The sequence below is a fragment of the Haliotis rufescens genome, unplaced genomic scaffold (assembly GCF_023055435.1).
Source record: "Haliotis rufescens isolate VD_foot unplaced genomic scaffold, xgHalRufe1.0.p SCAF_15, whole genome shotgun sequence".
Lineage (NCBI taxonomy): Eukaryota > Metazoa > Mollusca > Gastropoda > Lepetellida > Haliotidae > Haliotis > Haliotis rufescens.
The window spans coordinates 1163045-1187666 of record NW_025963835.1 but is presented as its reverse complement, the minus strand read 5'-3'; the positions used below and the strand labels follow the sequence as shown (position 1 = coordinate 1187666).

General features: G+C 41.3%; 1 protein-coding gene across 1 annotated transcript in view; it reads right to left on the bottom strand.

The window, feature by feature from the left end:
• Window positions 1-19231, bottom strand: part of LOC124114055 (A disintegrin and metalloproteinase with thrombospondin motifs adt-1-like) — a 70829-nt gene extending 51598 nt beyond the window's left edge. The window contains exons 1-7 of the mRNA XM_048396008.1: window positions 19147-19231; window positions 16687-16761; window positions 14089-14318; window positions 12846-12939; window positions 8870-9037; window positions 2823-2987; window positions 1062-1232 (exon numbers count right to left, since the gene is read on the bottom strand). Coding sequence (XP_048251965.1) covers window positions 1062-1232; window positions 2823-2987; window positions 8870-9037; window positions 12846-12939; window positions 14089-14318; window positions 16687-16759 — 901 coding nt within the window. The 5' untranslated portion in view covers window positions 16760-16761; window positions 19147-19231. The remainder of the gene's footprint in view (window positions 1-1061; window positions 1233-2822; window positions 2988-8869; window positions 9038-12845; window positions 12940-14088; window positions 14319-16686; window positions 16762-19146) is intronic.
• Between the last annotated feature and the right edge of the window lie 5391 nt (window positions 19232-24622).

Genomic DNA, 24622 nt, shown 5'->3' with positions numbered 1-24622 from the left:
GTTTGCCTCAGCGTTTCAGATCTTTCAAGGACACCACAGCAGAAATTTCCAATTCTGAAACTTCTTAATAATTCTTGTTCAGGACTTTGCAGTACGTTTCTGTTAAAACTATAAACAGATGTGTAACATAAAACTACTTGAAGTTGGTGTCGATTGCGAGGCTCCATGGAGTATCAATCTAAACGATTTTCTTGGTATATACAGACCAAACAGGCTCCATGCAGGGGTATTCTCCTGTGTCCGACATACAAGTCTGGTGGGTGCAACGAGTTTAAAACCGAAAGTAAGCCATGCTACCATTGTCACTGCCAGGGTGTATTGTTTCCAAACACCAAGGTCAGTCTAATAATCAGAATGTTTAAACAATTAACATTCTTTACCAAAATAGGTAAACCCCCTTCTTCTATACAAACCCTAGACTAGCTATGAAGTGTATATGAACAACTTTCAGGCTACATTGTGTCCATGGTGGGCTGAATTTGGTACTGATTCTAATTCATGTGATCAGAAATCAGCAGATTTTAGTGTTTACAACATAACTTCTCATCCTGTGGAAAACCCTTGCAAAATGTTGTTGTTTTTAACTTGCTACTGATTGTAAATTAAAATCTCAAACAAGTGGACACAAAACGGAATTATCTCAGTCGCCATATGTCCATGTTTTGGTGAGAAACAAACTAAACTTTGTGCGTTAACAATCATCGCAAAACTTTGCAGTCTATTCCGTCGCTATACGTAATTCCTTTAATACAGTGGGTGTGTTGTCTACACCATTAATAAAGTATATTTGCAATTGTGTGCCTAAATGGTCATTTATATAGATATCCTTGATGTTTGCCTCAGTTCTTTAGTTTGATTTTGTCAAGGAAACCACAGCAGAAATGTATTATTTCCTCTCACTTAACAAGGGTGTTATGTACGTTTTTGTTAAGAAACAAACTTAATATGAAGTTTTGTCCACTTTGTACATTTGTCCTATAATTCGACATGTTGGAACAATTTACATTACAAACTAGACATGATTTTCCTTTATTTTTTATTATAAAGGATTTTGTACTTACCTGGACATGTACAAATCTGACAATCGACAGTTCTCGTCTCAACTGCTGTGAAGTCAGCCGGGCAACAGGTGGAACCGGTACAAGTCCGGGTCCTCGTCTGCATCTTCGTCCCAGGCCCACAGGTCGTTGAGCAAGTTCCATTATCAGTCCATTCGGACCACATGCTGATAACTGCAAAGGAGATGAAGGTCGTTATGAAATCACACATCGATGTAGTGTATGAAAATAGAAAGGAATAGAGGGTTCATGCACTGAGAATAGGAATATGTGTTCGGTTGATGACACATGTTCTGGCGATGACTTGGAGGCAGTCTGTATTCTAGTTCTGTAGTCGATATTGTAGATCAAGATATCATCATGACATCTAACATTTAAGAAAAGAACAGAAACAGAAATGTCACGCAGATAATATAAGACTTTATGCCTTTCTTTACAATGGAATGGAAAGTGTCGTGAGTTTATATTTTTCGTCAGAAACAAACTAAAAGTCATGTTCTTTCCGCTTTGTGCGTTAGCAATCATTACGAAACCTTGCAGTCACCTGCGAGACGTATTTCCTTTAATACAGAAGGTGGGTGTCAAGAATGGCATTAATAAAGTATATTTGCAAGTGTGTGCCCAAATGGTCAGTTATACACATATTATTGATGTTTGCCTCAGCGTTTCAGATCTTTCAAGGACACCACAGCAGAAATTTCCAATTCTGAAACTTCTTAATAATTCTTGTTCAGGACTTTGCAGTACGTTTCTGTTAAAACTATAAACAGATGTGTAACATAAAACTACTTGAAGTTGGTGTCGATTGCGAGGCTCCATGGAGTATCAATCTAAACGATTTTCCTGGTATATACAGACCAAACAGGCTCCATGCAGGGGTATTCTCCTGTGTCCGACATACAAGTCTGGTGGGTGCAACGAGTTTCAAACCGAAAGTAAGCCATGCTACCATTGTCACTGCCAGGGTGTATTGTTTCCAAACACCAAGGTCAGTCTCATAATCAGAATGTTTAAACAATTAACATTCTTTACCAAAATAGGTAAACCACCTCCTTCTATACAAACCCCAAACTAGCTATGAAGTGTATATAAACAACTTTCAGGCTACAAATATAGGCACAAGGCAGGAACAAATTGTGATGATGCAAGGAAATAATTAAAATACACTTGTCCTTTGTGGGCTGCCTTTAGTACTGATTCTAATTCATGTGATCAGATATCAGCAGATTTTAGTGTTTACAACATAACTTCCCATCCTGTGGAAAACCCTTGCAAAATGTTGTTGTTTTTTATTCTGAATGTAAATTAAAATCTCAAACAAGTGGACACAAAACGGAATTATTTCAGTCGCCATATGTCCATGTTTTGGTGAGAAACAAACTAAACTTTGTGCGTTAACAATCATCGCAAAACTTTGCAGTCTATTCCGTCGCTATACGTAATTCCTTTAATACAGTGGGTGAGTTGTCTACACCATTAATAAAGTATATTTGCAATTGTGTGCCTAAATGGTCATTTATATAGATATCCTTGATGTTTGCCTCAGTTCTTTAGTTTGATTTTGTCAAGGAAACCACAGCAGAAATGTATTATTTCCTCTCACTTAACAAAGGTGTTATGTACGTTTTTGTTAAGAAACAAACTAAATATGAAGTTTTGTCCACTTTGTACATTTGTCCTATAATTCGACATGTTGGAACAATTTACATTACAAACTAGACATGATTTTCCTTTATTTTTTATTATAAAGGATGTTGTACTTACCTGGACATGTACAAATCTGACAATCGACAGTTCTCGTCTCAACTGCTGTGAAGTCAGCCGGGCAATTAGCGGTACAGGTTCGGTTCCGAAACTGCATCCGTGTGCCAGGGCCACAGGTCGTTGAGCAAGTTCCATTATCAGTCCATTCGGACCAAGGAGTGATAACTGCGAAATATATGATTTTGTAGTATATAGTATTTGAAATTGCAAAGCTTATAATGTTTCTCAAGTAATAAATGGAATAAAAACAACACCAACAATTGTGAAAGTGATTTTAATTTTATTTTGCAACATAATCTCCATTCTTTTTCAATATCGATAGTGAAGCTTTTCAATTGCAGTCTGGAAGAAGTTTTCTGAAGCCACCCTGAAAAACCCATTCAAAGCAGCTTTGAGGTGAACGTTGTCGTCATAACGCTTTCAACGAAAGTGTTCTTTCAGCTTAGGAAACAGGTGGAAATCACTTGGTGCAAGGTATGGCGAGTATTGAGAGTGAGGAAGCTCTTCGAACCCACATTGTCGCACAGCAGCCGTTGCAAGTTGAGAGGTATGAGAAGAGGCATTGTCATGAAAAACTAGAACTCCACCAATCAGCATTCCTCTTTCTTTGATAGAATCCCTCAGGCAATGAAGCAAATTAGCATACTAGGCACCAGTAATCGTCAAGGATTAACAAGGATCTCACCCTTTGTATCCCAGTATACAGAGGCCATAACTTTCTTCGCTGATCTTAAAGATTGGAATGTCTTTGATGCCGGAGAAGTGGAATGGTGCCATTCCATGAATTGACGTTTTGCCTCGGGATCATAGTTGTAGACCAGTGTTTAATCACACGTTACCAATCTCTTTTTGAATTTGAAGAAATCCTACTCAATTTGCCTCTGACAATGTCAGTTTTTTTTCCTTAAGATGAGAATTTAGACACTTTGTAAACGTTCATGAATAATAACACTTGTCATATGGGGTCATGAATTTCTTTAGGGGAGTACTTTTCTCGGAACTCAAAAACTTGATGACTGCTTGGTACTAGTTCTTTTCCATTTCTGTGTTATTTGGACCCCTATTACGTTCAGCTGGCTGACACTTATATCCAAACGGCCTTAACAGACCAAATACACTTGCCATGAACTACATAAACAATGTACTTCATTGACTAGTTCACTTTGTTATGGCCCATAGTTGAAAGTTAGTCAAGCTTACATTTTTTGGACCAGTCCTCGTATGTTCTCTGTTTTTGGCACCTTCTGGCGATGACATGGAGGAAGTATGTATATGTCGTTTAACAGAGCAATATCACATCTATGCAGCGGCCTGTAAATAATAGAATCTGGACCGAACTATCCAGTTTTGCAATATTTTAATCAATGTCAACGTGACCGAGATTAGGAGCTCAATTATCCGGTTCACCATGAACTGGTGTTCAATTACTTTTTTAAACTGTAATCTTAAGAACGTTGTGCGTTGGTTTTTTTTTGGTGAGTTCCACCCAACTCAGCATCCAGTCCTGCTTGCAGACGTATTTGAAGGTGTTCTTTTGCTGGATGTGAGCTTGCAATATAGGAGCTCCTTCATTATTTCATTCTCCATGACAAATGTGGCGGAGCCAGCGAAGTCAATGCTGAGGTTCCAGCTAATGACCAGGACATGCCGCAGGCTGCTCTTGTGGAAGGCGTTGAACTTCTTTTCTTGTCTCGCGAAAAGGAAGGTCCAAGAGTAGCTGCCAAAGACGCAGACTGCAGACAACAACCTTGGTGTATCTTGTCACCTTGCTGATCTCCCACACTCACGTCGTCAGTCTGGCGGGGGTGGTGGATGCTATGCCTACCTGTCTGTCTCAGCATCCAAAGACAGGTTGTCTGTGATGGTGGAGCCGAACTGTTTTACCACCTCCACCTCATAGACGTTGATGAAGATCACTGTAGGCTGCTCGATGCCATGGTCCAACATGTTTGCCTTTGTTGACTAGGTTGCAAGATCCGACTATCAGCAAAAAGCTTTAGCTTTAGCTTTCCCATCAGATATAGTTTGGAAGTAGATGGTCGGGGCTTCAAAGTGTGCTTCAGTATGACTGTGAAGAAGATTAAAAAAAGGATGGTTCTAGTATGCTCCACTGTGGATGTAGAAAGCCCCAGAGGGTGAACTGTCAAACTGTACCTTTCATGGCAGTATGTAGTGACTGGATCATATTGAGGAGCCAATCTAGGCACACAATGTCGAAAGGCTTTAGTGGGGTTGATCAAAATGCGACAGATTTGAGGCTTCTGCTGATGTCTATTGAGAAGATTCGAGATACACCCTGTCAGCAAGTTTCTGTAGCGAGAGCTTTCTTGTGATGCTTTGCATATTATTGTACAAGGTGCCGATGCTGATGTCTTTCATGTGCTTTGGTACCACACCCTCATCCCAACACTGACACAGAAGTTCATACAGGTGGCCTTGCAAGATCCCCTTTTCTGCAGTTGACAGCCCCTGGAGGGATCCCATCTATTCCGAGCACGCTAAATGGCTTCCAGTGCAGAGCCAGATATGTTATTTTCCCTTTGGTCGAGTGATCAACCCATCTCTCCATCTGCTCTGTTTTTGCCTCTGTCTCTGATTGTTTTGCCCGTTGCAGATTTCAGGGGCAATGTCTTGTTTTGAGTTGGAATGATGTCTTTCTTGATGCTGTGGTACACATTATCAGTCAATAATTGAATGCCCTTGCCGACATGCAGCAAGTAGTCATTCGCGGATGTTATTGCTGTTTTCGTTGTTTTGTTTCTGACAGCTCGTAGGGTTTTCTTGTGAAGGTAGCATTCTATTAGAGCTGCACCCGTTTTCTCGGTGATAGGGATGAGCTCGCAGGAGTAGGCTTCCAGCCAATCGTGAGTTTTCCCCAAAATCTTCCCAGAGGCTGAGAATGAAACAGCATACAGACTGTCTCTCTGATGAACTGATCTTTCTTGGCATCTCCCTGTGGAGGTTCTGTCCAATCTTCCGTCCAATGGTTGTGCGCGGCTTTGCGTACAATGATACGAGTCTCTTCCTTCCAGCTTTGTGTGGTGCATCTCTTTGTCAGGAATCTCATTCTTTCAGGGGAGCAAGGAATGGTCGGCACTTAGGTACACAAATGTGACAAACTCATTGCTGAGGTGGCGTGGTATTGTCCAGGGGTTTACCAGGACTCCTTGTGGTTGGTTGGTTGGTTGGTTGGTTGCCGGAGACTACAAGGAGTGTTTACTGTACGAGTAGCATGGTGATGTCCACTTGCAACAAATGTCCAATACTACTTGGTATAGAGATGGCGGAAAAGCTTCCTGGAGGGATTTGAAGACAAGAGGATACTGTCTTAGCGACTGGAAGAGCAACCAGCAAAGGTTGACGAGACCCCTTTTCCCAAAGCATCTGGTTTTGAGGTACCAGATTGCCACTTTAACAGTCTTGGTCAGGTCACAGTTTCATAAAAACAAGTAATGAATTAAAATTTGATTACTTAAAGTCCACACATTGTCTGCAAGAAAAGGATACATTTTTTTCCGAAAATGCGAGGCATATGTACTTTTTTCAGCAAAACAGGGACCAAAATACCAAATAACCTGACTCGCTGTAATCAATATTCATTAACACTCAAATCTCAAATTAAAATTGTAACACGAATATGATTGGTTCTCTATCCCAAATATCGCGAGAAGTCCAGAAAGTTACTTGTAAGCTTTTAATTCATTTTGCAAGACAGAGAAACATTTCATGTTTCCATACATTGAGTACTTGATGCCTGAAAATTGTAACATTTAAAACCTCAGTCTTAGGCCGAGTGCAATGATAACAACAAATGCATATGACGGCAAATGGTAAATAATTCTCCAGGTCATCCAACATTAATTGACTTTGGAAAAGAAATCTCGCCCCACCAGCATTTCTTCAGGAAAACCACACTTTACATATTGCTCATAATTGTGCAAAATGTTCCAAAATCATAAAATATATCAGATATTGTGCCACAATATTTTATAATTAGATGTTATTGTTAATTGATGATTCGCAAGTGCATAGCTTCTATGCCGCAAGTGATATATTCATGATGTTTTTGTAAGTATGTTTGTATTCATTGCTCTGTACATGTACTATCCAATAATGGTTTAATTAAAATGAAATTGGAAATATGACGTAGCTCAAAAAGGGGAGGCATTTACTGCATATATATAATTGTAGCTTGTTTTAACGAAGGAAAAGTACTACAAAAAGTGATGAAATAATGACATTCTCAACAAATCAAATGCAAATAAAAAGAACAAGATCTTACAAGAGCCTCCTCCTTGTATCAGACTGAATTACGAGATCACCATTTGTCAAAAGAGATATATAGAAGAAGTAACTGTCGTGATATAAACTGTTTTCTTCAAGTAAAGATCAATTGCATTTATAATATATATCTGAATGCGATGGTAACTGAGCAATACTCATGCTATATTGTTTTCACTGACTAAAATATTTAATCGAATGTTACATCACCATGTATGTTATATAATAACTATAACTTCACTACCGGATATATTAATTTAGTTTTGGATCATTACATTGATATTTGCTTTGGAAATTTAATACTATTATAATTTAGAAGAAATATTGTTTCCCTTCTAATTTCAAGCTTACATCCAGTACGGGGAAGATCTAGCCTGGGCTGAAGCATCATCATCCTCTTATGTTCAGTATGTATCTGAAATCCAGAGACGGAAGAATCCGGCCAATCTCCAGCTACTGTCAGTTCAACTTTGAAGGTGGGAAACATCTAGAAGGGGTGTTGAGAACTGGCCCAGGATATTTCTTTCTCAGGGAAGGTATAGCCTAAGTTATTTCGTGACCGGTGAAGAACTGGCCTAGGTCAAACCTTTCCCATGGAAGAACTGGCCAGGGGTACATTTAGCCTGGTACCCGCGTACAAGCTAACCCGTATTTGCAGATTACGTCATGTGTTGTATTGGACTGGTATTGGTTCAGTGTCGTTTATATCATGTTATAATGAGACGTTATGGCCCAATTATGCAAAACTGGTTTGCGGGATCAATTGACTCGCTTACTCGGACGATCAAACAATAAATATAAAAGATATATTAGGCTTTTCTTGTCTAAAAAGGTGTCTATCTCATTGAGTGACCTGCCAAGTTGTTATCTTAATGAAAGGTGCAACCACTTTGTGGGCCAGTCGATGAGAGAAACATGTTAATTGACAAGAAAAGTTAAATGGTCGATTTATTATGTGTTTCCTTGCAGTATTTTCATGATCTTACCATGAAAACTATAATGTCATTGATGTAGACCAAAGTAGTTCCAGCAAAAGTGTTATTTCACTCTGCTGTTAAATCTTTACTCACTTACTCTTTATGTCTTGATGACAGCGTGTATTGCGTGTATTGCCCGAAAATGTGATTTCAGGTAATATTGTGCCGCCCCCTACCCCTTGAATAAAAGCAATAAAACCCTTCCCATAAAACATGTTACTTGAATCACAAGTATTTTATGTGCCTTATCTTGATGCCCCATTCATTACAAAGGAAGCATATAAATAGTTCCAATGAAAGCAACTCTGAGCCCCTTTATACCGGAAACCCTGCTTCCGGAACAATCGCTGTTAAAAGCATTTAAATTTAATTTGTGTGAAAGGTCCGTTATAACATAGTAAGGCTTCCTTCATCATACATATTGTCAAGACAATTCAGTTGGAATGATACCGGCGGAACTGAAGGGATTTCCCTGTAATTTGCAATGGGAATGGTATTTATGTTGTTGTTTGCTGTTTAACGCCGCACTCAGCAATAGTACAGCTATATGACAGCGGCCTGTAAATAATCGAGTCTGGACCAGACAATCCAGTGATTGACATCATGAACATCGATCCACGCAATTGGGATACGATGACGTGCATCAACCAAATCAGCGAGCCTGACTACCCGATCCCGTTAGTCGCCTCTTACGACAAGCGTAGTCGCCTTTTACGGCAAGAATGGATTGCTGTAGACCTGTTCTACACCGGATCTTCACGGGCAGAAATGGTATATAAAGAGGCTTACTGGGGCAGTCTGGTAGGTTACAATCCACAGTTCGGTTCTCAGTGAGTGACTGCACACACAATGGGGGAACAACTGCAACACAAGCTCTTGTCCTCGTTTCTGTTTTGTTTGCTGGACCACACGTCACAGTGCCACTGCAGTCACCGACCCATTCTCCCCAAGTGGAATCTGAAAAGCAACAAAGAGATAGGAATTAGCCAGCAATCGATCACCTTCATTACACGCTTTATGGTTTATTTTTGCACAAAAATACACAGAATAGTTTTTCCAACTTAGGAACACTTGGTGGAACAGAATATCACACATATTCATTAAACTCAATCTTGTGGTCAGGGTAGGTGACCTAGTTGATTGCGTGTACTTTCACCCACCATTGCTGATCCGTGAAGATTCAGGGGTAGAATAGGTCTTCAGCAACCAATGCTTGCCGTAAAAGGTGACTATGCTTGTCGTAAAAGGCGACTAACGGGATCGGGTGGTCGCTGACTCAGTTAATTAACGTCATCGTATCCCAATTGCGTGGATCGATGTTCATGATGTCAATCACTGGATTGTCTGGTCCAGACTCGATTATTTACAGACCGCCGTCATATAGCTGTAATATTGCTGAGTGCGGCGTTAAACAACAAACCAACCAACCAACCAACCCACCATTGCTTTTTACCCAGAAAATAGCCTGATGATTGCTATTGCGGCGTATAACAGTAAACATTATTTAATAATTGTTTCCATTTGTTAACGCTTCAGAATTAGTTTTATTCGCCAGGGTTTCACGACGTACCATCGTATCTACTCAGAAAGAAGAAGTCCCAAAACTTCTTAAGGACACTGCTGTGCAGTTTTTTATTCAAGACATCATTGCACCTTCCGGAGGCAAAAGAGTTAACTGGCTATAAAAGTCGAGTTTTCACCCTTGCAAAACTAGGCTGAAATTTCGTGGTTCGATCGTAGCGCCACCAGTGGCTTTTACGAGTTATGACCCTTCCATGTCCCTCCTACTGACCAATCAGATTCAACCTCTCACATCACTTGCATTTGCTTCAAAAAAAATTGTGGCGCCTAGTCAAGGCTACCTGATCGAGTTAGTTGAAGACAAAATTTAATTCCCTGCCCCACAGACACCCGGTGCCAATCATTCACAGATTTGCAGGATGGAATAGAAGTTCCTGTCAACATTGAAGGCAAATAGTCCGCGATAGTCAGTTTCTGAATTGTAGCACAAGGGTTGAGCAAGTTGATTGAAAGTATGAAATGATTTGGAAAATATATGTCGACGCCCAGATGACGGTACACATGCTTTGCATAATCTGCAAATATAACACAGCAATTCCAGCCTAGTGGAAACTGGACTTTTACAGTCAGTTAACCGTCATGCCTCGAGAGGATGGACATCCATCATATTCCAGTGAACAATTATTTTGGGTATTATTAATGAAAAATATATGTTATTGGGTGTACTTTTTCTCAATAGTGAGGAGACAGGTGGACTACTTGTTATTGAAATGAGGTACGAACACTCTTTATATTTTCCTCACAAAGACGCCCTACAAATATAACAGGACACTGGTTCTGGTTCTGGTTTGTTGTTTAACGCCGCACTCAACAATATTCCAGCTATATGACGGCGATCTGTAAGTACTCGAGTCTTGACAAGACAATCCAGTGATTAATATCATGAGCATGAATCCATGCAATTGGGATTGATGACGTTAATTAACCGAGTCAGCGAGCCTGACCACCCGATCCCGTGAGGCGCCTTTTTCGACAAGCATAGTCGCCTTTTACGGCAAGCATGGGTTGCTGAAGACGTATTCTACCCCGGAATCTTCACGGTTCACAACAGGACACACATTGAATTTGGTTCTTAAATACAATTTCGGTAGTCAAGCATTGCTAAGCGAGACTGCGTCATATGTCCGGTGCCATCGGTGGGTAAGGATACCCTCAATTTTTCGCAAACACCTGTTGTCATCACTATTTGATAATGATCCGTAAGCAGATGCATAGTATATAGTCGGGATAGTTCTGTGCTTTTAGAAGAGATTTCATATCATTATTGAAAAAGTTTTTGTCGCTTTTATTTCAAATACTACTGGACAAATTTAGTATTTGTGTTTTTCTCTGGTGTTCTTATTGTAAGGGTATGAAGGTAGATATATCCTCTCAGTGAACCAATATTAATGGGGGGGGGGGGGGGGGGGTTATAGTTGAACGCTCTTTATTTTGAAAGCCGTAAATACTATGAATGATTTTCTTTATATTGTTCCAAATTATCGTAATAAGCGACAGGGGATCGGGTGGTCAGGCTCACTGAAGTATATGGTTGATGCATGTCATCGAATACCAGTAGCGTCGATCGATGTTTATAATGTTAATCACTGGATATTTGGTCCAGATTCGATCATTTACAGACCGCCGTCATAAGCTTGGATATTGCTGAGTGCGGCGTTAAACAACAAACAAACAAACAGATTGTCCGTGCACACTTTGTGCCATCTAATGATCAACGCTGTAGCTAGATATAACGTTTTATGTTCCTAACAAGATATTCATCAAAATGCGAAATTGATGGCAAAAATCGATTATCAGAGTCTACGAGACTATTTACTAATATGTCATTTTGATCGGCTTTTCCGGTTGAGAATTAGTCTGCTTGAGGCGACGTAATATTGCATCTGGTTGTCAGATTCGATGAGTTTGTTGGTTGCCTGTCTGCGTATTCCCTTGTATGTTGCTCATAATATCAATCACTTGTTTGTGTGGCCCAGACTCGGTTATTATACCCCCGTTTACGAAGTAAGTCGGGGGTATATAGCGTTCCGTTCGTCCGTTCTTCGGTCCGAGCTTTTGTACGGCCAATAACTTTTTAACCCTGCACCCTAGCTTCACCAAACTTGCTACACACATTAACCACAATGAGTACTTGTGCCTTTTACTAGTTTGAAGATTTTGAACTTTTTAATTTTTGCCGTTTCCATGGAAACATTAACGAACTTAAACTTTTAGGGTGGGTGTTTTGTACGGCCTATATCTTTTTAACTATGCACCCTAGCTTCACCAAACGTTCTACACACATTTATCACAATGAGAACTTGTGCCTTTTGCTAGTTTAAAGATTCTGATTTTTTTTTATTTTTGCCGTTTCCATGGAATCATGGTGAAACATAAATTTTGGGTAGAGTTTTTGTTCGATCCATGTTTACAATATTGTGTATCCTAGCTTCAGCAAACTTGCTACATTAACCACTATGATTGTTTTTTATCTTTTATAAGATTCTTAAAGTTTTCTCTTTTGCTGTTTTCATGGAAACATGATGGAATTTAGAAATTTTGATGACTGGTTTTGTATAGCTAATATATTTTCCAAAATTGTTTCCACTCATGTAGATCATCATAAGTATCTGTGCTTTGTGTTAGTTTGAATTTATTAATTCTTTACCATATCTGTTAAGGCTAGATGGAAAACTATGAACTTATTGATATTGTTCCATTTTTTTATGTGTTTTTATATCAACAATTTTTGGTCCTTTTGATAATTATTCTTATGTAACTCCTCAATCAAAATTTTATTCAAATGTGTTCATGGTGATCTACTTCCTTGCAGTGAACACTGGTATAAAGGGAGATTTGAGGGGGGGGGGGGGGGGGGTCAACTGTCACTGGAACTCGATCTTAGTTTTTAAAATATTGAAGTTAAAATCAGTTAGAAATATGTAATATTTCATTAATTAACAAACTATTTACTATTTGGTGTTGACCAGCGGGGATAACGGGGGTATGTGAGCTTTGCTCACTTCTTTCTTGTTTACTCATGATGTTGCGGTCATTGCGGACAAAAGAAATGTACCCTATGTACCGTTCTCTTTGTACACATGCATACCACATACCTCTCTTTATGCACAAGTGTACCCGGGCTTGATAATATTAACGGTGCTGAAGTAAGGTTTGTAGGTTATAAAGATATCAGCTCACTCACAAACATCATTATCAAAGATGATGGCAGTCGCTATCGATTCGGGGCCTGTTCCACCAGTCAGTGTAATGGAGAACTGTTCGCTGTCTTCCTCTATCTGCAAACAGAGAAAAAAGAGGAACCTATACATGACGCGGGAGACATGCAGGAGAGATGTTTTTTTATGTTCGATGTGTTTGCTCGTTTTGTATATGACGGCGGCCTATAAGCATATTCAGATATCTTCTACACAAGTTCCGAGGTTTAATGGTTGGTTTGTTGTTTTACGCCGCACTCAGCAATATTCCAGCTACATGACGGCGGCCTGTAAATGATCGAGTCTGGACCAGACAATCCAGTGATTGACAGCATGAGCATCGTTCCACGTTTTCAGCGAGCCTGACCACCCCAATCCCGTTAGTCGCCTTTTACAAAAAGCATAGTCGCCTTTTACGGCAAGCATGGGTTGCTGAGGACCTATTCTACCCCTGATCTTTACGGGTCTAAAATATCTAAGACCGTAATAAATGTGTTGTGTCCCAGCACTAAATGTAACTTATCTTATTATGCAAAATGCATCACATTTAATCAGACTCGTGAAGATCCGGGTTAGAATACGTCTCCAGCAACCGTTAGAGACGACTAACGGGATATGGTGGTTAAGGCTCGCTGACTTGGTTGATGCATGTCATCGTATCCCAATTGCGTAGATCGATGCTCATGATATCAGTCACTAGAGTGTCCGGTCCAGACTCGATTATTTACAGACTGCCGTCATATAACTTGTATATTGCCGAGTACGGCGTTAAATAACGAACAACCAAACACAAAAATCGGCATCGAATAATCATGAGATATGTCAGCCTTATTGGACAAACGGTTTCTATAGAGAAGGACGCCGGACGCCCCACAGATTTGTTATGAATATGGAAGGATTAGGGCGCTTTTATCTATTAAGAGTGAGTGAGTTGGGTTTAACGCCGCTTTTAACAGTATTCAAGTTATATCACGGCGTGTCAGCTCAATGTGGGAGGAAAGCCCGAAGTGATGCAGTTATCAGACGTTTACCACTTCGGTGAAACCCACGAGCACGGGTATGGTGCTGACAAACCTAGAAACATAATCGGGGCGAACCGGAATTCGAACCCACAATCATAGGTTTCTGGCATGCCTAACGGAAGCAAATCTGCACAGCGAATAGCGGCGCTTTATACGACTTGGCCACCCGTGTCCCCTATCTATTAAGAATAAACCCTTAAATCTTTACCGTATCGTCATTGATTTGAACTGAAAGATTCGCCGCCGTCACGCCATCGGCTAACGTGATTGTTCCGGTCCTGTCCCCAATGATGTCCTCAGGTTCTGTTGTTACATCTGCTAAGGTGTAACTGACAGTGACGGTTCCAACTGAGCCTTGTTTTCGAACGAACTGGAAAATGACTGGACCCTTGTCCTCATCAACGTTGTCCGTCATTTGAACGACGCATACTTGACCAGCTGAAGAAGACGAAGAAGACTCAGTTTTCTGTCTCAGACATTTCTTTTTCTTTCAGGAATATATCAACAAACGGTAAATATAAAAGTAGTTAGTAGATTACGTGGGTGAAAGGTTGTGCAAAGGATAAAACAATTCTCTTTTTCTGTCGCAGACACCTGTTTCATTTAAGTCGCAGTGAAATTGAAGCCTTCAAATAATACGTTGATTGATTGTTCTGAAAGGTTAGACTTAAAGGGAACTTGAAAATAAATGAATACTATCACCAATTCAGCAATGTTAGGCTCCAAGCAGCCTCACTATTATTGTTTGTTATCCAGTACTTACAGAAAAGGTAACTGTGCTTCATATAAAGTTCAATAAAAACAAGTATCTTCTGAAATTAAATAATGCGTCTTTCAATACATATTCGTGAAGTCGACTCGTGCATGTTAATGCACGGCCTAGAATTTCGATGTTTTCGTGTTTGTCAGGAGCATGATACTCACACACGTTTTTTGTTTTGTTTTTTTAATGAAGAGCGCACAATGCTTGTTCAGCTATCAGGTCTCATAAAAACACTTTTGTCTAACCGTAAATAACGCGTACGCAATGCCATGACTAGCTGGAAGTCAATGTCTATGCGGCTTGGGTATTCTGCAAACAGGAATGGCGTAAAAACGTGTTGGTACATTCTTTTTGAGGCAGCATGGCATTGCTGAACTGCCATGGATTGCTTTGTCTCCTGACATCTCAGGACATCCCCTCAGAACACGTCACGGATGAGATGGAGTGACACATACGACAGGACCAGAACCAACCGGTAACGCCGGCTCAGTTTGGCCAATCTTTTATTCACACTTGGGACAACATCCCCAAGCTGTTCTTAACCACCTAATGTTTTCAATGTGCCGCCGCTGTATCAAAGCAAAAGGTGGTCACACCGGATACTGACATTGTTAATTTAGTTGTTACACCACCCTCTTCTATGGCATGTCGGCCTGTCTCCTGTAACTCGGTATGGGTTTCGTAAATGAATTCGTTATGATAAAACATTGATGAGTTGGTTGGTTGTTTAACGCGGCACTCCAGCTATGTTCCATGCTTGTCGTAAGAGGCGGCTAACGGAATCGGGTGGTCAGGCTCGGAGACTTGGTTGATGCATGTCATCGTATCCCAATTGCGCAGGTTGATGCTCATGATGTCAATAACTGGATTGTCTGGTGCAGACTCGATTATTTACAGACCACCGTCATATAGCTGAAGTATTTCTGAGCGCGGCGTTAAACAACAAACGAACATTGTTGCCACAGCTTGCACGCGAAATAAGTAAATAAGAAGTAATAAAAGGCGACAATGCTTGTCGTAAAAGGCGACTAACGGGATCGGGTGGTCAGGCTCGCTGACTTGGTTGATGCATGTCATCGATCCCAATTGCGTCGATCGATGCTCGTGATGTCAATCACTGGATTGTCTGGTCCATACTCGATTATTTACAGACCGCCGTCATATAGCTGGAATATTGTTGAGTGCGGCGTATAACATTAAGCCAAGCCAACTGCGTTCTGGGGCTAGGTTGTGCCATTCTTGGTGCCATTCTTGCGCCAGTTCGTGTGGATTGGCAACTGGTGAGTCAGCTTCGGTATCTTGCGCCCCAGGATGTCCCAGATGTGTTCCAGCATGATGTTATCTGGACACATGGTGGGTCAGGGGATGGTTGTGATGACGTTCTGCTGAAGGATGTATTTTACCGGTTAAGAACGGTGTGGCCTCGCGGTGGTGGGAATGGTAGCCCGATGGGGAGTATCAAAATGTACAACGATCGAATCAAGGATTGTACGCCTGCTCCTGTCATCCGTCAGATTTTGCTGAACAGTCAAAATGTCCTGCTTGCAGAAATGGGAAAGGCAACCTCACCAAAGTAAAGGGGATTGTTTGGCGTGTATGCCGTGTCGGGAAATGATGAGGTGGGGTTTAACATCGCGTTCAAGATTATTGCACCTATACAGTGACGTGCATGCACGTGTGTGTGTGTATGTCGCTGCTTGCACTAGTCCGGACTAATGCCGATTAAATATTGCCAGCCCACTGAGATACCATGCCGCAGTTTAACATGAATACCCCACTCAGACACAGTGTACTGACTCCGAGCCGACCAGTCCTTGTTTTTGCCCCTTAATACCGAGCGCCATGAAGGGTAACAACAAGTACCCTACATCGAACCTCAAACATGCCGCTCTCTGTGCGGACGCTGTACCACTACGGATGCGGTCTTTTGGGGAAAGGGAATTTTTCCCAGTAGTGTAGTGTAGTGTAGTGTAGTGTAGTGTAGTGTAGTGTAGTGTAGTGTAGTGTAGTGTAGTGTAGCGTAGTGTAGTGTCGCTCACTTACCTTGTGCTTCCGTCTGTGGCACGCAGGAAATTAGAAGGAATGCAAAGACTGACAGAAGAGTTGCAGCTGACATCTCTGAATTGTAAAAAGAATTGATACTTTTATAACATGTTACCAATATCTGTATTTGTTGTTTAAAGCGCACTCGGCAATGTTCATTTTTGTGAAATGCAAAAAATAAAATGCGTATATTCCAAGAAATTACTGAAATTTCCCACATTACATAAATGGGCACGCCAGAAACCTATGATTGTGGGTTCGAATCTCGGTTCGCCCCGATTATGTTTCTAGGTTTCTCAGCAACATACCCGTGCTCGTGGGTTTCACCGAAGTGGTAAACGTCTGACTACTGCATCACTTTGGGCTTTCCTCCCACATTAAGCTGACACGCCGTGATATAACTGGAATACTGTTGAAAACGGCGATAAATCCAACTCACTCACTCACTCACTCATTTTGCAAGTACAAGTTAGCAAAATTATGACTTAGTTGAAAATGCGATGTAATTAACATACACAAAGGCCGATGTAGTGTATACAAGTCCTCTCCCGTTGTAACAGTTTCCCGTGTATTTTACATTAAAACCCTCCACATACTCAATATAATTTAACAAATGAAATTGTGTCCATGAATGTACAAAGATAGTGAAAACATGAAAGTGGCCGGAAGCAGGGGGAAATATAATACCGTCAGTGAGTGAGTTAATATTGCTAAAAGCCGCATCAGCAGTATTGCAGCCTATTCGTGGCTATTCGTCAGTTACAGATAAAATTACAGATCAGTGAGTTTCTCCATGAGGTAATACTATGCACGGCTAGCATATTCTTTAAAGCAAAATTCTCTTAGACCAATTTGTAGCATTCAGCTAAAATTATCTTGTCCGATGTTTTACACGACACCATATCCGCAACTTAAGGTCATACAAAATTATTTAATAGAATTTCCTCCGCTCCCGCCTGCCTTCAAAACATTAAGCCTTACATTATTCTGTTGCCTCCAAGTTCCTAGATATACGTTAATATGCGTGTTCCTACTTTATTCATGAAATACTCCACACTAGTGGCCCAACTGAAAACGCATGATGCATGAGAATCGCACCCTTTGACAATAATTGTACAGAGATGCCTTAAATAGTTCGTTTAGAAATAAATAAAGTGTAACAATAAAATGTCTCCGCAAACCATGTTTTTAAAAAATCAATCAAACTCTGTGTACTATGAATGCTTGTACTGGAAATGTACCCCATTTCACAGCCTAAGGCGGGTTCATGGCTCTGAACAAGTAAGTGAGTTTGGCTGAACACCGCTTTGAACAGTATTTCAGTGATATCTCGTCAGCTTGACATTAGATGATCCCGTGAAGATTCCGTGATAGAATAGGTCTTTAGCAACCCATGCTTGCCGTAAAAGGCGACTATGCTTGTCGTAAAAGGCGACTAACGGGATCGGGTGGTCAGACTCGCTGACTTGGTTGATGCATTACCAGCATAATGTGAAACGTGATTTTGTACACACTATCCAATATGGCGGAGAGTTTACCTCGGCGTTCGTGTTTGTGCTTTTTCCGAAACATTCTAAACGATTCGAGTTTTGCTGATTTGATAAAAGACAGACACGCGTGATTACTGATATGTTATTTTTCTATATTCCTCTCTCAGAGTAAATATCTTAAATTTAGATTTCAAAACATGCTGTAAATAATGTTGTGAATGGTGATTTAGACATTTGTAAAGAATGGCGACATTTACGATGTACATAATTTTCGGAGGTCATTTGCAGTGATATTGCTTCCCCACAGAATTCAAGACTGTGAAGTTTATTTTGTGTGCGTGATATTTGTTAATTTTATTCGACTTCAAAGCGAGTGTTGAAGAGGAGGAACATATATGTCCCGCTGGTATCCATGTGGTTAAGGAAAATATTTGGTAAGCTAGTGAGTAAGTGAGTGAATTGGGTTAAACATCGCGTTGAACAGTATTTCACTTATATCACAGTTTGATGTGCGAGAAAAGCCCGAAGTGAAGCAGGTCTTGGACGTTTACCACCTTGGTGACAGGACTTAATCGGAGTGATTGGTTGGTTGGTTTGTTGTTTAACGCCGCACTCAGCAATATTCCAGCTATATGACGGCGGTCTGTAAATAATCGAGTCTGGACCAGACAATCCAGTGATTGACATGAGCATCGATCCACGCAATTGGGATCGATGACATGCATCAACCAAGTCAGCGAGCCTGACCACCCGATCCCGTTAGTCGCCTTTTACGACAAGCATAGTCACCTTTTACGGCAAGTAGTGGTTGCTGAAGACCTATTCTACCCCGGAATCTGCACGGGTCGGTGAACCGAGGTATGATCTGTGTGAAACATGTGTTTAACATCTTTTTGGCTTATGTTCAAAACAGCGTAACAGGTAACTCACATGCTCAACTATGGATGTCAATCTAAATGAGAAAGCTTACCTGCTCTGAAGATTCACCTTGCAGTCCAACGATTCTGGATATGCCTTGGAGGCAGTATAAGGCCATCTTTATAGCACATGTCGTTACACTTGGATGGGTTTGGGCGGGTAGACAATGTAGCAGTCTCTCGTTTGCATTAATGCGTTTAAGCTTCGTTAGGGTGTGCCCAGTAATATCTTGATCCAATTGCGTAATAATAACTAAGCTGGTTTATTGACTTAAAGTTTTCAACGAGCCCACCTTCTGAAAACCTGCACGAAGGGTTCAGCCTCAGTACAGAGAACGCCCAAACCATAACACATGCAGACACTTTGTAGGATTGATTATTGTAATACTTTCAAGGGTAAGAGTTTGTTTTGCAAGGAGTTGAGGTGTATGTCCCTATCCTTCTTCGATGCTGCATTTGCCAATCGTTTGGACATGGATCCCAATCCTGCCGTGGCACCATGCCTAGACTAACGCTCAGTATCTGAAAACACATAATTTTGATAGAAACAAGCAACTACAATTAAATTGCAAAGGATCCCCGATGAGATGGGACCAGAACCATTTGAAAATCAAAACGTGCTTTATTTAGTGATATAGCATTACAGTGTGACCTGTGCAGAATGGAAAATAGTATGGATCAAGCACTGAGACACCATGTCTTATCTGGCCGAGAAAATATGAAGTAGGAATATTGAGGTGCGTTGTTAAAATAAAGTATTGCATGACACATAAGGGTTAGTAAGTACAGGTCGAGTGTTTTGTTTCATTTGAGTTACACCCTTCATAGTGTACGGTCGTGGATTATGTTGTCAAAATACATGATATCAGGATTAATGTTAATATATTATGTAATATTTAATTGTTTAAGAGAGAGCCACCGGGGAAAGGGGGGTTTACAATCAACATTGATAAACTAATACCAATATTTCCTAATGTAAATCAATTATATTGTTCTTTGTTTGTTGTTTAACACTGCACTCAGCAAAATTCCAGGTATAAGACGGTGGTCTGTAAATGATCGAGGCTGGTTTACACAATCCAGTGATTGACATCATGAGCATTGATCTACGCTATTAGGATACGATGACATTCATCAAACAAGTCAGCGAAGATAAATTCTATCCCGGATCTTCACGGATCTTGAGGGGTCGACAGGCACCCAAGAAAGAAATATGTGCACAAGACGATATTAATACATAGTCCAAAGTGACAATGTTTTGTATGCTTATCCGAGGAAAATATGCATTTTGGAGCTAAATTTATGAGAGAATCGATCAGATGTCAACGTAATTTGTAGGCCACATTTTCGATCAATGATAATAGTTAGGTGTAGGAAGAATGGAAACCGTATATACAAACTTTGGAAGCATTCTAAGTGGTAGTTTTAGAGAGAGTGAGGGGAAGCGTTGGAACAATAATCGAGTTTTATCAGGACATGCAGTTTGATTTAGAAGGAAGTACGAAGTGAGACCCGTCTCAAACAGTCACCACTTTGGCGGAACCAATGACCACGATTATGGTGCTGTCAAACCTAGAAACATAATCAGATCGAACCAGGATTCGAGCCCATGATCATAGGTTTCTAGCGTGCCCTAATAGGTACACAACTCGTAGTCTCAGCGAGCTTGACCACCTTATCCAGTTAGTCGCCTCTTACGACAAGCAGAGTCGCTTTTTACAGCAAGCATGGGTTGCTGAAGACCTATTCTACCCCGGATCTTCAAGAGTACAAGATGAAGTGATAGTTTGTTTGTTTGTTGTTTAACGCCGCACTCATCAATCTTCCAGCTGTATGACGGGTGTCTGTAAATAATCGAGTCGGGACCAGAAAATCCAGTGATTGACATCATGAGCATCGATCCAGGCAATTGGGATACGATGACATGCATGAACCAAGTCAGCGAGCCTGACCACCAGATCCCGTTAGTCGCCTCTTACGACAAGCGTATGTTGCTGACGACCTATTCTACTCCAGATCTTCACGAGTCTCATGTCATAACTCGCAGCCCTGTGGCTTGACACATCACACAATACCCGGCTAGACTGACATATGCAGAAGGTATATTGCCTGGAGATGTCATCTTCAGTTCAAACTAGAGAGGAGTGTTCAATGATGTGCTCAAGTCCAGGATAGAGCTGCAACTGAATGCCTTGAGTTGCCCGGCCCTGTGGTTTATAGCAATAACAAAACGGGTGTACTGCTTCGGTAAAGAGTTCTAAGAATCGTCTTTCTTCCATGTTAGTGGCCACCATGTAGAGCGAAAACAATGACGATGACGAATGATGTCGCTGGTGACCCACTTCTTTATAGGAGAGTCAAACAGCAGCATGATGACGTCACTCTATGATGTGTCTCCACAGGGACACCTTGAGGGTCGTACTGAACTCGGTCTTTAGGTAGACCAGGCAGTAGATTTTGACATTGTCCTTGCAAACGAGTGCATTCATTGCTTTGGCGCAGAATCATGCCGTGAGGACAGGGAACAGGAATAGTGTGCTGGTCCTCCTGGTAGATGAGGTTCTTCACTGTGTCACAATTCACATGTTGATTGGTCTGGTACTTGAGGGTAAATCTACCGACTTTGCAAATGATCTTGGTGTCATCAGATTGAAGGTGAAATAGTTCTTGGGATCTGCAGAGACAAAGGTGCGGATGTCCTTCAGCACAAGTGAAACACAGTGGGAAAAACAACTTGTCCTGGACGCGGTAAGGCAGAACAGGGTGGCAGAGGTCAGTGGATGGCAATACCCGGCACCGGCATCAGGCCATGAAGTTCAAACAGCGCAGACACTGGAGGATGATCTCTGATGACGGGATGTCCCACGGGGAAGGTACCGTACTTGCAAATGTAAGGATAGAGAGAACAGACATCTTCATGTTGAATCTGGTTTGACTTTGTAGAACAACTTCGTGACACTCGTTCATTCTCAAAAGAAGGCCTCTCTGGGATCCAACGCCTTAGGCCTCTAAAAATGTAGGCCTTGCAGTGCAGTCAGGAATGCTGTCAGGTCAGCCTGGTCCTTCTGTTCTTGACGAAAATCACATGCCCACTGGATCACCACTTGGCTGATGTAAAAATGTTGCCGTAATACAGCCAGATGGTACAGGGTTTGATGGCACTTTTCCCATGCGTTGAAACCAAGGTTGCATGTTTTTTCACATTGGTCTTTCTTGTAACAGCGAGGACATCCATGCCAGAAGCAGCCAAGAATTTATACACAATGTGTGTCGTGGAGTCGTAGCCGTCTACCATGCACCGACTGCCATCAGCCCAGTTAAAGCCAACCTGCTGTATGTGCAGGTCATGGAGTTGATGCATGATTCAGTTGAGCAAATACAGTGAGTGATTGAGTTGGGTTTAACGCCGCTTTTAACATTGTTCCTGTTAAATCACGGCGTGTCAGCTTAATGCAGGAGGAAAGCCCGAAGTTATGCAGGTCTCAGACGTTTACCACTTCGGTGAAACCGACGAGCACGGGTATCGTGTTGACAATCCTAGAAACGTAATCGGGGTGAACCGGAATTCGAACTAACAATCATAGGTTTCTGTCGTGCCTAAGGGACACAACTCTGCACAGCGAATCGCGGCGCCACCCGTGCCCCCGAGCCAAGACAGAAACTGAAGGGAGAAGCGAGACTGCAGTGGGTAGCCTTGAGGGGGTATGATTGCAATGGTCTTTGCTTCCAAAAACTGTTTTCGAAAAGGCCTGCATGCAGGCAATGGGTAGAGTCACTGCTTCATGAAAACGGTCATACCAGGTCAAAAAAGCTTTACGTTCAGCAGGAAAGATGCCATCTAGATCATAAGCAGAGATCATCATAACCTTTGTGAGTTTCCTTGTTGAAGATGTGGGGTAAGTAGCCTTTCTTGAGTTCAGTCAGTTGATATTACAGATGCCAACAGAAACAAGCAGCAAAGAACAACGGCAAAAAGCATGATAACAGTCCCTGTTACAACTGTCAAAACAACGACTGCCAAAACTCGCTAAATACAATATATTCCCAATACAAGATATTTACCATCCACAAACACACTCGCATGATAACCTCTACATATTCTCTCGTAACATCATATGCAGCATCATTCGAGTCACAAATAACGATATATCTGATAATTGGCAATATAGCATCACACTCCCCAAAATCTCATTGCTTCGGACCAGGGGAGAGTTTTCTCTCACAGGTTAAAAGTCCATGATAAGCCTGCTTTATGGATAACACAGGTTAAAAGTCCATGATAAGCCTGCTTTATGGATAACAACTTCTGGTTCATTGTTTTTATTGACGTTTCAATATTAATGTAGATTCTTACACCATTATGAAGCGGGAGTGTGAACGGTGAATATGTATTATGAATTGACTTTCGAGTAAAAGCGACAAATCTCATAAGAATCCTTAATTATTTAGTATTTAAACATAACAATATTCATAGTTTCTGTATTAATATGCCAGGATAGTTTTAAATCTTCTCAATGATATTATTGCTGGGACCATAAACTATAGGCAATACTATTATTGAGTCAAATTAAAAACTTCACATTTTTAAAAGTAATCCCATATATGATATACAACGGACAAATGTATGAGAGGAAATAATTTTTATTCATAAATGTCCAAAGAAGGATTTTATTTAACGGTGGTAACCATAATTTGTTCCAAGCACCTACGGTATTCGGTAATAACATCAACAGTTTAAATCATTAGTCCCAAGCACGAGAATCTGATGGCACACAAGTTCAGTAGCGTGTTCAGTAGCGTTCAGTACCATGTGCGTTGACAACTGCCACACAACGCCTCCGCATGGACCTTGTGATACTTGTGAACACATGATTGGGAAGACGACGCCATTGTTGCTGCAAAACGGTGCCAAGATCTTGCAAATTCTGTGGTTGGTTCTGGAGAGTGCACAGACTTCTGCCAAGAGCATCCCAGACGTGTTCGATGGAATTTGGGTCGGGAGACCTTGACGGCCAGTCCATGACGTTGACTCCCGCATTCTGAAGGAAATTCCTTGTCAAAATTGCTGTGTTGGTTCAGGCATTGTCGTGTTGGAAGATCAAACCGGGTCCATGTGCTGCCATAAAAGGCAGAGGTTCTGGTGCCAGTACCTGGTCGCGGTAAGCAGCAGAATTGACGTTGCCACGTATGACAAGAAGTCTGGAACGTGCATTGCCACAGAAAGCACCCCACACCATGACACTTCGGCCTCGAAATCTGTCAACTTCCTGTACACAACACTGGGCGTAACGTTCATGACGGCGCCTCCACACCCTCGCCCTACCATCAGCAAATCGAAGATTAAATCGGGATTCATCACTGAAGACGACTTGATTCCAATTCCTCTGAGTCCATCGTAAGTGTAGCTGTGCCCACAATTGACGTTAACGTCTGTGTAATTGAGTCAGAATCGGCCCGCAGTATGGCCGTGGTGCTTGAACGTGAGCAGTTCTCAGACGGTTTCGAACAGTTTGCGCACTCAGTCTACCC